The 17,094-nt window shown below is 36.6% G+C and overlaps 1 protein-coding gene across 1 annotated transcript in view; it reads left to right on the forward strand.

The window, feature by feature from the left end:
• The window catches only part of MND1 (meiotic nuclear divisions 1), a 101,274-nt gene extending 86,276 nt beyond the window's left edge, over positions 1–14,998 (forward strand). Inside the window, exons 7-8 of the mRNA XM_031944082.1 lie at positions 9,918–9,962; positions 14,758–14,998. Of these exons, the coding sequence (XP_031799942.1) occupies positions 9,918–9,962; positions 14,758–14,864 (152 nt within the window). The 3' untranslated portion in view covers positions 14,865–14,998. The remainder of the gene's footprint in view (positions 1–9,917; positions 9,963–14,757) is intronic.
• Positions 14,999–17,094: the final 2,096 nt, after the last annotated feature.

Below are 17,094 nucleotides of genomic sequence, written 5' to 3' on the forward strand. Positions count from 1 at the left end.
GGGATGATAACCATTTTCAAGTGTTTAAAGGTCTCTGATATGTATACATGTATAGAGTGTGTGAAAATCAGAAAGTTTAAGCTCATTCACCCATTAAAACAATCCAAAAATGGGATAGATTACTTGAGGAGATAATAAAAGCTAACGTTTAAATAGCATTTACTATATGGCAGGCCCTCTGCTGAGCACTTGACGCTCTCATTTGATCCTATAACAATTCTGGGAAGTAGATGCTTTTATTATGCCTCCTTTTATAAGTGAGATAACCGAGGATTCTTCCAGTTGATTTGAACAAAGTTCCATGCCAAATTTTGCCCAACCACATTTCTGGCAATGCTTCTGGATTAGTGTGGAATCCGGAGTGTAACTCAGGTATCTGTCCAAGATCCACACTTCTCTGCTGCAGGCCAGCGCTGAACGAAGCTTATTACCTTCTGTGGGGTGGCACTTTGGAACAGGCAAAATCCCACTCGTTCTCCTCCTCTGGCGATGGCATTGCAATAAATGATAGATCTCAGATTGGGATGGATCGGATTATTTGAGTCAGCTTGAAGTCCTGGCTCACAGCTATTATCTGAGGTCACAATTGAATTCAAGCCTGGTCCTTTGTATCTCCCAATTGCCCTTAAAGAGAATGGTTTTCCCTCCCTGAAGGAGTCATGAAGATTTTCCCCTAAACATGAGTCTCCAAGCACAATATGAAGAATTCATGACAACATGAACTAGTCAATCATGTTGTAGGGAATGTTCTTGTTCCAGTCATGGATCAGCTAGACCTAGGTCTTCCAGGTCACCTGAGTGTTTCTGCCTTCAAGGCTCTCCAGCAGAGTGTTTTCCCTGCAGGTGCCAAAAAACATACAAAAGTTCATGAAAGACAGCTCCAGACAGTTTTGTTTGACCGCCCTCTGGTTTGCATTAAGAGGGAGAAACAGCAGCTTCCCCAAAGGGTTTGCCACTGACATGAAGCCGGGAGCCCAAGGAGAGTAGTGCTGTATGGTTCCAGATCTTAAGGAATTAAATGGAGAAATATCTAAGTTGGGTTTTTTTGTTTATTTGTTTGTTTTTTATAATTGGCTATAGCAGGTTAGCAATGAAAAATTAAGCCTCAAAAGCTCATAAAAGATGTCATCACATATATTGGATTGCTTGCCATCTAAGGGAGGGTGTAGGGGAAAGGGAAGGAAATTTGGAAAACAAATTGGAACCTTTTGCAAGGGTCAGTGTTGAAAAATTAAGCATGCATATGTTTTGAAAACACAAAGCTTAAATTTTTTTTAAAAATTGGTTTAAAAAAATGTCCTCAGAGAGAGATATCAGCAGGAAAGAAGGGGAAGTGGACCAGACAGGTAGTCTGAGTAAAGAAGGAAAACATTTTGAAGTTCCCCTAAAATTATTTTGGTGTCTTTTGTTATGCACTCTGTGTTCACCTGCATATGTGCATGCTGCTTCCCCTAATTCCTGGTTTCTCAGATTCTGCTTCTGAATTTCCAGACCTTGCCCCCTTGCCTGGAGAGCTGTACAACTCCTGGGGCCCCTCTCTCTAATGTCTCCCCCCTCATACAATTTCCCCATTTCTTTCGCATGTTGTTTTCCTCCATCAAATTGCAAGGCCCTAGAAAGAAAGCAGAGACTGACTTTTTTTTTTTTTTTTTTTTTTACTTGTATTTTTGTTATGGACCCTTAGGATCATGCCTTATATACTTCATAAATAATTGTTTCCTGACCTTGCCTTAGAAAATATAAACCCCTTGAGGGCGGGGATCATTTGATTTGGGGTCTCTATCATAGTAGCTGAAAGTACTTAATAAGTACTTGCTGATTGCTACCAAATGGAGCAGCCTGTATGCTCCATAGGTACCTACGCTGTGTGGAGAGATCAAGAAGAAGGTCCTCAGTATATTAGGGAGATCCTTTCTGGAATATTTGTGGGAGGGCAGGGGGCAGAGAAAGTATGAATGGGCTGCTGCCTTAACTATAGGAAAACACCCATCAATTAGAGTCTTTCTACTTAGAGAGGATAGTCAAGGGGTTACCCTTCCCTACTGAAAGGTCTGCTGACCTTTGTTTTTCTCTGCTAAAAAAAAAAAAAAAAAAAAAAAAAGCTGCTCTTTGCCCCTTTGACAATCTGCCTCTGGCCTATCTTTCCAGGTTATCATATGTTACTTTCTTTTGTACATCCTACCATGGGGGAGGGTCCCAGTTTGCCCCAGGTTGGGAATATTAAGGAGCCTCAATGTCTGGCTTTGAAAAGGTTTGCAGTTTGGTGATGGAAACTAGACCTCTCCAGAAAAGATAAATAACAATGCTAGTTAATTAATACTAAATGTTTTGCAAATGACCTTGTAAATAGTCAAGGCTTCTTAGTGGGGGAGTGATTGCCAACCTCTGGCTGGGACTTTGAAGAAATGTCTCTACAGCAGGTGGAGCTGGAACTGAGCTTATTCAGAGGGATAGTGCTCTTAACCCAGGGGACCAAAAAGTGCTCAGAAGAGGGGCCTCGGGATGCAAAGTGCTGTCTTTACTCTCTGTTTCAAAAGCTCCAAAGACGCCTTATTATTTTTAGTTTAAAATACAGTCTCTCGTTTGATCTTGAAAGCCCTTCATTCTGGCTCCTTTCTATCCTTCTAGGTTATTCCACATGATTCCCCTTTCTGTGCTTGGCTGCCCAACCACACTGGCAGACTAGGTAGTGTAGTGGTTAGAGAGCCGAGGTCTGTGATCAGGAAGACCTGAATTCAAATTGAGTTTTTGCTTTATGATCCTGGACCAGTCCCTTAATCTGTTTCCTCATCTGTAACATAAAATGGGGTTTTATGATAAGAGCATCTTCCTCCCAGGGTTGTGATGAAACTCAAATGAGATAATAATCTATTAATAACAAAGCATTATAGAAATTCCAGCTATTATGATTATTCCTTGGAGACAACATTCCATTTCCAGCTGTGAACCTTTGTACAGGTGTGCTCACCCTGAGAGGTTATAGTGCATCCTTCTATCACTTCAGACTCATTGAATCTTCTGATTCAGCTACAAACCTCCCCTAACCATTCAGATCTTTCCTGGATCTGAATGTTGATTGAGGGGAGTGGAACTCAGCCCCTTTGCCTCCAGAGCTCCCCACCAAAAAATTATTATACCCTAAATTTTCTTATGCAAACTTTGTATTAACTTTATATTTCAATTTATAAATTGTATACTACATATTATAATATATACTATATAAGTTACTAATTTATGTTTATATATTCTCCAAGGACTCTTTTTTGATTCTTTGCTTTTTCATCTCCAGTATCAGCCACAGAGTAAGGATTCCATAAAGCTTTTGATAAGGAGAAATAACATTACATGATGGAAGAATCTTAAGGCTATCTTAATTAAAAATAAAAATAAAAAGAGTTTCATTGACAGTGCCTCAGGGAATTTTCAGGATTAAATATTATCAGATGAAACTGGTGAAAAAAATTGTTATGATGATTGCCCAGAAACCAAGACCTATGACAGATTAGTAAAGCAAAAAATATTTCCAAAGGTATGCTTTAAATATTTAGTGGCATATTCATTTAAGTTGGTATTGTATTTTTATTAGAGGCAGCTGTGCAATAGTAACCCAAAAAATGGCCTCAGACTGAGTGATACCCAAAGTCCAGCCTCTGGTAATATCCCCACTGCGTGATCCTGGGCAGATCACTCTGAGATTATAAATTGTACAAAGGGGTACTTCTGCCTTAGAATGTATTTTCTCAGTAACTCTCAACATGAAAATAAAAGCAAACTCTTGTTGCATCGGGTCCTTAGTGACTTTGGGAAGCCAGGGTTTACCCTGTTACTTTCCATAAATATCTATAATGCCTTCTTAGGGGTTAGAATCAATTCCTTCACCCAGCTCTCCCCATCACTGAATGCCTGTTACTGCCTTCAGTGTTAAGGTGGCTGTCCCAGACAACAGCATGGAGCCTCCACCCGTGAGTCTCCCCTTAATTCACTAGTAGCTTCGGTTCTTACCAGAGGCATTCAGATGGCATAGCATGGAGAATATTTACAAAATAGCTAACCTTTATCTAGGGCTTACTATGTGACAGGCACAATGTTAAGCACTTTACAATTATTTTCTACACAGTTGATTTTCACAATAACCCTTTGAGGTAAATGTGGTCTCTATTTTACAGTTGAGGAAACTGAGGCAAAGTTTAGTTAAATGACTTGCCCAGGGTCACACAGCTGGTCAGATTCTGAGGACAAATTGGAACTCAGGTCTGTCCTGATGTAGATCCAGTCCTCTTTCCACTGCATTTCCTAGCTGCCTGGCTATTTGCCTGGAGTGAGCTAAGTGGCAAGCTTATTTTTAGAATATCCTTGCTTTTATTATAACTATTGATCAACATTTATATTGACAGGTATTTCTGTGACTTTTCTAATTTGGTAGGGTGCATGTGCTGTTACTATGAACAATAATTTTTTGAAGATCTAATATATGCAAAACACTGTGCTAATGGAGTACAAGCTCCTGGAAGCTGGGAACTACCTTATTTTATATCAGTATATCCAGTACCTAGCATATTGAACTGTTATAGAGGTCGCATATATAGAGGAGGTGTTTAATAAATGTTTGTTTGAAACACCAAGGAGAATACTTCTTGCTGTCTATATGTTTATAATTCAGTTTAGTGAAGCAAATATTTAAATGCCTACTGTATGCAAAGAAAAAGCCAAACCACAGACAAGAATGAACTAGACCATCCCTGAAGGACTTTGCACTCTCCTGGGAAGATGGGTCGTGTGTATAGATAAGTTAATATAAAGTAATTTCAAAAGGGAGAAAACTCTGAAGATAGAGCCGAGAAGATGAGACCTAAGCACATGAAAGACAAATAAGGCAGTGTCTGTCTTTCTTTACTCCAGGAGGTCAGTCATTACTGAGGGTAATGTCCTCCTTTGACACAGACTTGTACAAAATAGCTGCCCCTCCATGGCCTTCCACTGTGGGAGATCCCAGCAGAAGCAGCATCACAAAGCCCTCTGAGCTTGTGCTTTGCTATTAATTAATTATATCCTTCAGGGAAAGTTAGTTCACTTTTATGGCTTCAGGTTCCTAATCTCTAAAAGGATGGGGTGGACCAAAGGTAATTTTGTTCTGAATATACTTGTATCCGGATTTGTGTCTCCCTTGCTAGAACATAAGTTTCTGGAAAACCTGCCATATTTGTATCTCCAGCACCTTAGAGAGTGCCTGACATGACCTGGATACTTAACAGCTGTTAGCTGAGTGTTTGATTAACTGATTGATTGGTAAATGGCCTCCTACCACCTTTTTGGCTTTCTGATCAGAAGATCTGTTGCTGATTGAGCTGCATTGATAATAGGCGCTGTACGTTCTGAAATAAATGGCAACCTTTAGTGGGAGGTGCCAAGAAAGGCTTTGGCAATATGGAGACCAAACATATGGGGGTGTTTGGGGCTGTGTGTGTGTGTGTGTGTGTGTGTGCATGCATTCATACACAGGAAATGAGGTATGCAAAAGCACTGTACATTTCAGGGCAAGGAAAGGAAATAAGCATTTACATAATGCCTGTTCTGTACCAAAAGCTTCACACTTTTTTCAAATATTAGCTCATTTAAGGCTCACAGTTCTGCAAGGTAGATCCTATTACTACCATCACCACTGCTACTACTACTTCTACTGTGACTACTACAAATAATAATAGGTAACATTTATGTAGCACTAACTATGTGCCAGGCTAAGTGCTTTACAATTATTATCTCATCTGAACCTCACAATAACTCTGGGAAGCAGGTGCCATTTTCATGTTCATTTTCACAGTTGAAGTAACTTAGGGGAAGTGACTTGTACAGGGTCACACAGCTAATAAGTATCTGAAGCCGTCTTTGACCTTGGGACTTCCTGACTCTACCGTCCCATCAATTGCCTGGCTTCAAGGAGCAGTCTGGGACCAGCAGTAGACAAGCTGCCTCCGCCCCCAAACTTGACATTCCTTTTTTCCCTCCAACAGCCCGGAATATCCTCCTTCCCCACTTTTCTTCCACCAAGGCTCAGCTCAGGCCTCCCTGTCTCCCCTCAGTCTTCCATTGCTAATGCTCGATTTTAGGAATCTTGGGGTCATTCCCATTCGCAAGCTGCTCACAGGGTTTAAATATGTTCCCCACTTCCACTCACAATGCTGTTCGGTGATTTGCTAGGTTAGGCATTTCCTGCTTGTATTTCAGTAGGTCCCAGGGGAGGAGACCTCCCAAATCCAGTGTTTGAGAAGGTTGAAGCCATACTCATATTCTTCTGGGTCTAGTGATGGAGAAAGGAAGAGGTGGTACTGAGCTAGAGAAGAAAACTGTATTATGAAGCAACTAGGTAGCTCACTACTTAGAGTAGACTCATCTTCTTGAGTTCAGATCTAGCTCAGGCGGTTACTGTCTGTGTGACCTTGGATAAGTTATTTAACCCTGCTTGCCTCAGTTTCCTTATCTGTAAAATGAGCTAGAGAAAGAAATGGCCAGCCACTCCAATCAATATCTTTTTCAAGAAGATCCCAAATGGGGTCAGGAAGAGTTGGACACAACTGAAAACAACAAAACATATCGAAATCTAGACACATTCTGTGTACATGAAGATATACATATGGATATGTACCCACGTATTTATATTACATGTATATGTAGGCACATAGATGTTCAATGAGCTGGGGACAGAATTCAGGACAATGGAGAGAGCTCATTTATGAAAATGAACTCTCCCTACTTTGATTCTAAACCATTTGCTGTCACAGAAACCTATTTCTGGCAACACTGGTATTCTTCCATTCACCATCTATCTAATCCTGGGAATCGTGAAAAAAGATATATAATTTCAGAGAAATTAAAATTAAATGTAATTCGATGAACAATGAAAAGATGCCTGATGAATGATATAAGCAAACTACAGTTTGGTGCCAACTTATATGGCATAAAAGCTATTACTGAGGACATGTATGAGTAAAAGAAGGCAGGCAAGTAATTTTGAAAGAATGAAAAACTAATGGGTAGCTCAAATGGCACACAGGTCCTGCTGTCCCCATTATTATAAGAAAAGAAGGCTTTGTTGAATTAAGTAGATTCTCTACTGAAGATGTAAGGAAAACATGGTCTAAAGGGGTAACATGGGGAAATTATATTGTGCATTGATGGTCTAATAAGTATTCTTATTCATATCTTTACCGCTTTTTTAATTGTTCATGCTTTGAGAGGGTCATTGCCATTTCTGTCTTTGGGAGATTATCTTGCCCAGATTGACATTTTACAAAAGTTTATTGAATTAGTGAATGAGCACCCATTGAAATCAGAAGTGTTTCAGAATATCCACCTACCCTTGAGATTGTCACTTAATGATTTTTCTCTTTCTTCTTTTTATTCTCTTCTAAGTTTTTCCTTAGGAAGTAATTCATGCCAAGAGCGAATGGCAATGAGAAGGAGGACAGCCATGTTAGGTCTTCACTAGGTACTTTTTGGCTGACTAAAATTAGAATGTTGGGAGGAGGGAGAACCAACAGCCTCACCTACTTCTACCATTGATTCTAATTTGCATGCTAAACTGACTTTGAGGGCCTCACATCCCAAAAGTTTTAGGTCCCAGGCCTCATTTAAGAAATGAAAAGGGAGTGGCAGCTAAATGGCCCTGAAGTCAGCAGGACCTGATTTCAAATCTGGCCTCAGACACTTTTAACACTTCTAGCTGTGTGACCCTGGGCAAGTCACTTAATTCCAATTGCCTCAGCAATAAAAAAAAAATTTTGAAAAGAGTAGGCCCATCAAAAAGGCACAGGTTCCCATAAAATCCCATCAGGCTTTCATTTTTTCATACTATCTCCCTAACATCTTTTTCTCATTGGTAGCTTACTTATTTCTTCTTGCCCTTGTTGACCAAGGTGCTTTGCCCAATCTATTTTGTCTCATTTATTTCCTTGCTTATAAAGCATGTCCCAAAAAAGTTTTTTGTGCCATTTTTAGCTTTAAAAAAAAAAAAAGACTTCAGATACCCAATATATCAGCCTCTCATTTGCTCTGGTAGTTTCACAATTTTAATTGGATTCCCCATTACTTGATCCTGCTACTTATAATTTGTTCTCTTTCTTACTGATATTTCATGTACCAAAGCATCATAGATTTGAGGAAACAGAAAACTTAACTAAAGTCACATAGGAACTAAGTGGCAAAGCCAAGATTTGAATCCAAATCCTCTGGCTTCTTTTTGTTGTTTTTGTTACTGCTGAGTACTACCTCTAAATGAGCTATTTCTCTCTGCTGTCTTCTGTTTGCATCAGTAAAATATGTAGTACTCCCATCCTCTCTTTCTCCTCCTCCACTTGAAAACCCTTTTGTCTGCCCCAGAACTTTGTCTTATAGAGAATAAACTATATTCACTTTGTGAATGTCAGGTGTTCCTCCTGCCAAACCATTACCATTGATCATAAGATAGAAAATTCTACAAACCCTAAATATTGCTACCAGAAAATTAAAGACATAAGTGTATCTGGGGGAGAAGGTATGACTCAGGCCTTGAGAACTCAAGAGCCGGCCCCATCAGTATCAGCCCTTAGGCAATGAAATTATAGAGTGCTGCTTTTTAAAATATTTGGAATTTTGTTAGCCGATTTTAATGTGATATGGAACTTTTTCATAACTGTAGCACTTGGAGTAAAACAATCAGCCCTATCCTTGTACACTTCTTCCATTTATTTAGGAACATAATTTATCTATTGATTTTTTTTAAAGGCATACCCTTTGTTCGTGCAAGCATAACTCTTTTATCTCTTATTCATTTCTCAATAATCCCTAGGGGATAAATTTTACAGTTTGTGCTGTCAGTGATATATTACTATTATCAGGCAAGCACTAGCAAGAATAATTTGAAATAATCACTATGTGAGAAATCATTGGGATAATATGAATTTAACTTCTCTGGCTTTCTTTCAGTGGGAAAAGGTAAAATCAACTGAATTCAAAGGAATTTCTCATGGAATTTTGAAGGATGGGGAGGAAAAGAAGGAAGAAGGGAGGGAGGGAGAGAATCAGAGAGAGAAGGAGAGGAAAAGAGAGAAGGGAGAGGGAGATGGAGAAGAGAGAGAGAGAAAAAAAAGAGAAGGAGAGGGAAAAAGGGAAAGGAAGGGAGAAGGAGGGGTAAAGGGAAAAGGTAGAGGGAGAAGGAGAGGAAAAAAGAAGAGGAAAAAGGGAGAGGGAAAAAGGAAAGGGAAAAGAGGGAGGGAGAAGGAAAAAGAGAGAAAGGAAGAGGAAAAGGGAGATGTAAAGAGAAGAGAGAAAGGGAGAGGGACAGGAAAAAGCGAGAAGGAGAGGGAAAGGGAAGAGAATCTTTTTAAGAATCCCAGTGTTAGGATTTTTTTTTTCAGGGGAAAGAAGTTAGACCAAATGTACCTCCCTCCTGGAAGGGAATATTGCATATGCTACAAGCAAGAAGATATCAAATATAAAATAATTGTTCCCACTAATTAATTTTATGCTTGATCTGAAATTTTGTTGAGCATGGTTCAAAACAGGTGTCTAAGGGATGCATTTTCATTTTTAAAGACTTGACTGAAGAGAGCTTTATGGTGATGATAGTTTACACTCCTATTTTTAGGGACCCAGAGGAAGTAGGTTGGTAGATGGAGTGGTTGTTTCAAATAACATTCCATAGGTGAATAATTATTCCACTGATCTAATTTAGTTTACCATATTAAAACAGGAGGCTTTCTAAAAACAAATAAGAAAGTCTTCTCTCTTAAGTGGTCTTTCTTTCTAACTTTCTGAGGTCAGTTTGTAACCATATTTGAATCTTTTACATCAGTTCTCTTATTATTTAATTTTTTGTAAATGTGCAATATGAGGTTATATATAACAAGTAAGATTTTTTTTTCTTTCTTTTAAAAATTTTTTAGGGCAAGCAAATAAAGTAGCCAAGGATGCTGCTAACAGATGGACTGGTATGTACTCTATATAACCCTGGCTCCATTTCAAGCATTCTAAGATAAATTTGTGCCATAAATGTTAGGACATCAGAGATGTGTGTGTGTTTTTCTCTATGTAGGAGCTACAGTCCTGAAAACTTGGGTGTTGATTGGATTTTGTAAATTCAAGCATTGCTTAAAATATACACAGTGAGGTAATTTTAAGGGAGCTTATTGTGAAACCAAGAAAATTTATTATGTAAATCAAATAATCACTTTAAAATGTGTCATTTTAGGTAATACTAATTCTCTGTGACTTTGGAAATATCATTTCAGATTTAATCTATCCAGTTTGTGTTTGATATATTTTCAAAAGGTGAAGATTCTGTTAAATATAAGTTGCAAAAGGCCTTGAAGTCTACAGAGAAATCTCACAAAAATATCATTGAATATATATATTGTTTACATTACATATTTGAATGTATAATTATACATTATACACATATGAATATATAATTTAAGTGGCTAAAAGTTTTAGAAAATTAATCATCCACATTTTTCTTGTCTTTAATTATAAAGTATGATGATATTGCTTATGATTGGTGTTTTATTGACACATATCATGTACAGACATACATTATCATCATCATCATTATCAATCATCATCTTCCTTCTCTTCCTGTGAGGGAGCACAGTTAGATATAGAGAGGATCATTGCTAAGTCTCCTGACTTCCTACTTGGGCCTGAGATCTCTTTGGTAGAGATAACTTGTTACTCTGTCTCAACAGAAGTAATTTGAAAATCGTTTGTTGTCTAAATATTACTGGAATTAATAATTATTAATGACACTTAATACTTATAAATCACTAGAACCAATGATAAATAATATTGATAAAAATCCCTACTGTTATTGGCAATTTTACAATCTTCTTGGGGGCAATTCTTTTGGTATCAGTTGAATAACTTGTAGAAAATATGAAGTAGGCTGATATAAAAAATCTAGATATTGATGTTAAAAAAGAATTACATACTAAGATCTGGAGCTGAAAGAGCCTAGAAACCACTCAATCCAACTCATTCATTTTAGAGACAAAGCAATTAAGACCAAGATAAGGGGAAAGACTTGCTGGTAGTAAATAGTGTGAGAAAGTCAGGATTCTACCCAGGTCCTTCAACCCTAAATTTAGTTCTCTACTTACTGAACCCCACTAATTCATTTAGAAAGTGTATGTTATTGTTATTGAAACATTTTTCAGTTGTATCCAATTCTTTGCGACCCTATTAGAGTTTCCTTAGCAAAGATACTGAATTGGTTTGCCATTTCCATCTCCAGCCCATTTTACAGATGAGGAAACTAAGGCAAATGGGGTTAAATGACTCACATAGCTAATAAGTGTCTGAGGTCAGATTTGAACTCAAGAAGATGAGTCTTCCCAGTTTCCAGCCCATTGCTCTGTCACTGCACTACCTGGGAAGTGTATAGTCAATCACATATATTTTGTTTTTATTGGAAAGGGGAAAATCTGGCATTTTGCATATCTTTGTCACAAATAGAAAACAATTTCCCAATAATTCTTATAGTACAAGTTAGGTATAAAGTAAGTTCTCAGTTAATATTTAATGATTCCTATAAAGATATACTCCAGCTTTTCCCATGTCATTTATTTTGTTAGACTCTGTCTTCTTTATGAAATCTTTTCCTTCTCCCCATTTGCTAGTGTCCTCTAAATTATCTTCTATTTATTTTGTATTCTCCTCCTCTTCTTCCCCCAGTGCAAGCTCCTTCAAGGCGAGGACTATTTCAATTTTGTCTTGCCCCACATATAATGACTGACAGTACCTAGTACATAGTAAGGACTTAAATGCTTCTTAATTCAACAGTTCTGAATTCATGATGACTTTCAGAATTATGTTTGGAGAAATGGTGCTTAAACCTTTCTCTTTTCTATTACGTCCACCATATTTGTATTGGTAAAGAGCCTAGAATATTTCAAGTTGGGGATGGTGGATATTTTTGAATCTACAGTAGTAACTGCTAAAAAAAAATTCCATTTTGTGCTTACAACTTGATCCTCCCAACATAAACAAGTGCTACAAAAAAAGATTCTCAAAGATACAAAGGGGAGAGAGGATGCTCAGTACAACTGGGACAGACTTGGGCTTTTTAAATAAAATCTTAATTATGGCATATTACCAAACTAAATCCCTTTAATCTCATTGGTATTAGATGGAATTTATCTCCCCTTTTACTAAAAATGTCCCAAAGATATTACCTTGACTTTATATAGTATGGTGTTTAAAAAATCACTATCACAGATAATCATTTTTAAGTGAGCCATTATATCAGGTTGCTTAACACTATAAATATAATTAGAACTATATCAAGCAATATCTTACATGTTTTATGTCATAAAATATTTCTTAGAGTGGTATTTTTGCTATTAACATTTAACAAGGAAAACTAACATTATGCTATTCCCTAAACTATTTGTCAGTCATGAGACAAGAATAATTTATTACAGAATTTCTCAAAGCTAAGTAGAGAAGTAGGCTTATGTAATGCATAGAGGGCCAGCCTCTAAATCAGGAAAACTTCAGGTTCTACTTTGGAAATGGCTGTGTGAGCCTGAGCAAATCCTGAATCCTTAACTGCCATTAGACAACTATCTAAAAATTCTCTATTGTATAAGATTTGCTTTCTACATTAGTAGAAGTTTCTACACTTGGAATTTCTTAGCCCATAAAATGTCCAGATACACTCTATAAAAATTAATAAAAAGGGCACAAAAGAAACCTAATTTTTTGTGTCACATATGCACATATTTGTATTCATACAATCTCCTCTATTACAATGTAAGCTTCTTGAGCGCAGGGTCTGTTTTTGCATTTTCTTCTTATTCTTAGCACTAGCACATCAAAATGACTAATAATAATTACACCTAACATTTATGTACTACATTAAACTTTGCAGGACACTTGACATGTTTTCACATTTGATAACAAGCATTTAATCAATATGTATTGACTGCTTAATAAAGGAATAAATTGTCCCATTTTTATCATTCCTCATTTTCTCCCTGTATTTTGCTATGTATAATGTAGTCATTCAACAAATAGTAGCCACTTGTTATAGTGTTATTAATACACTAATAATAATTAGCACATTCTAAGATTGTCTTCATTTATTCATCAAATTCTTTCTGAACCTCTGCTATGGGCAAGACATTGTGGGAGATAGAGAGATGACCAATACACACAATTCCCTGCACTCATAGAGATGAGGAGTAGGGGAGGAGTAGAGGGAAAGAATGAGAACTTGACAAGAAATCATTTAGTGCTTGTGACTGTGGATGATAGCAAAAAAGAATTTAGCCAGTGAAGATTTTATCAGTGCCTCTGTTTTGAATTAAGTTGATCCATTCTGCTATATCATGGAGAGATTACAATTTACACCCCCCCCCCAAAAAAAAAAAAAACCTCTTCCTTTTGGTCATACACTCTTAAATAATTTTTTTTTTTTACTTCCCAGCACCCACAGCTCCTTGATGAGGTAGCTCCCTTTACACAATTGTTCTGCAAATTCATAATCTTAGAGTCACTTAGGCCATCCAGAGGTTCATTAATTGTTTAGGATCACACAGTTTGCATTTGTCAGAGGCAGAATCAGAATTTAGGTCTTGCTAACTCACAGGTAAATGTTCTGTCAATTACCCCATCCCACCTTTCACTTCCCATCCCACTACATCCTTTTTCTATTTTTATAAAACTCAGCCCCATTTCTCTAGGACCCTCCCCCATGGTCATTGAGCTCATTTGTCAAGCTACAAACACGGACCCATCTTTTTCAATATAATTTTATAATCTAAAACTTGTTTTTTTTTTCTGAAATTAATATTTACTTTTCTACAGCTACATTCTTAACTTGACGCCAGTTTCTATGTATCCTGGTCATTTCTTGAAATACCTTATTAATCTTTTATTGTCTTAATACCAACAGGATTTCACAGATGATTATGGGATGGCACATAATAGTTCTCTGCTGTCAGATTTGCTAGTTCTGAACATCTTAGACTACCTTATTTTATCTCACTTTCCTCATTTGTAAAACGAGCTGGAGAAGGAAATGGCATACTACTCCAGTATCACTGCCAAGAAACTGTCTGTTCCCTCCCCACAAAAAAGGAGGGTCATAAAGAATCAAACATGACTGACATAATTAGATGACAAAAAATAATATGTGTGATGATTTAAAATATAGGAGAAGACATTTCCAACCTACTCTTTGATGAAAGTGGGAGATCCATGGCTGTTACATATGACACATACATATTTTCAGAACTTTTTCATCATATTAATTGTGTTGGGTTAGTTTTTTCCTCTTTCAAAAAAAGGGTTAGATCTCTGGGAAAGGGAAGGTGAGTGGCATTTGGCATTATTATAGTGATATAAGAAACAGAAAATATCAATAAAAACATTTTAATGCAAAGAAGAAAGGAGGAAGGGAGTGATAGAGAACATTGTCAAAGGTAAGGTAGTATCGATGACCATTCCTTTATTTTGGTCTTGCATGAATTAAGAATTTATAAGTAATTGGCTTCTTGTATTATATTTTTATTGTAAATTTCTTTTTACTCTCCGCAGAATATATTTTTGATTTTTTATCTATACAAGAACAAGTTTTTATTAATTCATCATCAACAATATTCTGCAATTGAAAGAAAATATTTTATAATTATTGATTACTTTTAGTGCCCAGGTGCCAATCTAGACAAATGTTTTTGAAACCTCTTATGACTGCATCTATCCTGAAGTATTTCTTTTTTTTTATAGATAACATATTTGCTATAAAATCTTGGGCCAAAAGGAAATTTGGATTTGAAGAAAGTAAAATTGATAAAAACTTTGGAATTCCAGAAGATTTTGACTACATAGACTAAAACCTTCTATGGCAGTGCTAGATTATATATATATACAAGTATATTTATATTGGTCGTCCAAGATTATTAAAATGTCATACACTTGCACTATGTTTTTTTTATTTGAATTCCTTCAATAAAATGTAAAATCCTTGTGTTCTGCCCTTTTTATTAAAAGAAGAACAGTAATCTGCCTTGGGAGTAGTAAATACCCCTGAAAGTCCTAAAAATGAGGTAAGGGATTCCTCTTGAGGTACAGAATTCTCTGATCAAAGCTTTTTTAACTTTTTCCACTCATGACCCCTTTTCACCCAAGAATTTCTACATGATGCTGGGAATATAGATATAAGGTACACAAATCAAACATTAATGATCTCCACATTCAGTTTTGAGACCCCATATGGGCTTATGAATCACAGTCTAAGAAGCTGGGCTCTAAATGACCTTTGCTTTTGATTCTGTGATTCTGCTGTTATCTTCATCCATGCACTGTTCAATAAAATGAGAAAATTCCAGTCAAGTTAATACATGCTTATCAGAATATTTGTTTCTTCAAGGCATTATTCTAATAGGTTATGATAATATTGTGATATTTTCCCTCATATAGCAAATAAATAGAAAGATATGGCCTAGATGACCCCCAAGATTTGTTCCAACTGTAGACCTATAATCCTATGGAGTATTTGAAAAATCAGCATGAATGATAATTGTGGAAATATATAGAGAGAAGAATTGTACATGCTTAACATATATTGGATTGCTTGCTGTTTAGGGGAGGGATGGGGGAAAGGGAAGGAAAAAAATTGGAACACAAGGTTCTACAAGGGTGAATGCTGAAAACTATGCATAGAGCTTTGAAAATGAAAAGCTTTAAATTTTTTAAAATTAATATTAAAAAAATCAGCATTGCTTAGTGTAATGTATAGAGAACTGGTCTTAGATCTGCCATCTTCATTCTAACATTTTAATTGGCTGTGACTCTAGGCAAGTCAGTATTTCAATGCCTGAGGCATTTTAAGATGAAAAATTGGTGCCATTCTCTAGTGATGTGAAAAATTTCTTCACTGAGAGTTCCCTATACCACTGACATTATACATCTAGCCCAAAAGAAAATTTAAATTGGTTTAATTCATTTGAGGTTTTAAATTCATCTATATGGATAAAAGATTTTTAAATCCCATAATGCTGTTTGTTACTTCCCCTAGTCTGGTTTTAGGTCCTAAAAAATATCACCGGTTACCTGAAGACTCAGAAATCTGTATATGGTACACAAATTATTGTTGTGTTCCATACAAGAAATCCAGTGGAGTCTAGCTTAAAGCTATGTTGAAGTTCTCAAAATTGCAAGATTAAACTCTTTTAAACTTTTTATTTAAATTTTTCTGTTGCAAAGACAAAGCAAAAGTGCTTTGTATCTATTTTACAATGAGAGTTTCATTACAATTCACTGAAGCAGGTATTACAGATGTCTTCATTTTATAGAAGGGAAGACTACTTTCAGAGAAGTTATATGACTTGCCCATGGGCATCCAGCAAGTAAATGTCAAAGATGAGATGAATTTTTAATATTTAAAAGTGACTCCTTTCTCTCCTTTCCTTCTCTACTCCCAACATATCGTTGTATTTGTGAGCCTCTTCAAAGGTGACTATGTGGCCCAAAACATACTGGATTGTCATTGTTAGCTATGGCATTCAGGAATTTTTTTTCAATGTAGGAAAGTTTTTTTCTTTCTTTTTTTGATTAAAGCTTTTTATTTTCAAAATATATACATGGATAATTTTCGACATTTCACCCCTACAAAACCGTGTGTTCTAATTTTTTTCCCTCCTTTTCCCCCCATCCACTCCCCCAGTCAGAAAGTGATCCAATATATATTACACGTGTGCAATTCTTCTATACATATTTCCACAATTACCATGCAGCTCAAGAAAAGTCAGATTCAAAACAGAAAAAAATGAGAAAGAAAACAAAATGCAATCAAACAACACAAAGAGTGAAAATGCTATGTTGTGTTCCATACTCAGTTCCCACATCCTCTCTCTGGGTGCAGATAGCTCTCTTCATCACAAGACCATTTGAACTGGTCTGAATCACCTCATTGTTGAAGAGAGCCACATCCATCAGAATTGATCTTAATATAATCTTGTTGCCATGTACAGCAATCTCCTGGTTCTGTCATTTCTCTTAGCATCAGTTCATGTAGTGTCTCCAGGCCTTTCTGAAATCATTCTGCTGATCATTTCTTATATT

This window comes from Sarcophilus harrisii, chromosome 6 (assembly GCF_902635505.1).
Source record: "Sarcophilus harrisii chromosome 6, mSarHar1.11, whole genome shotgun sequence".
Lineage (NCBI taxonomy): Eukaryota > Metazoa > Chordata > Mammalia > Dasyuromorphia > Dasyuridae > Sarcophilus > Sarcophilus harrisii.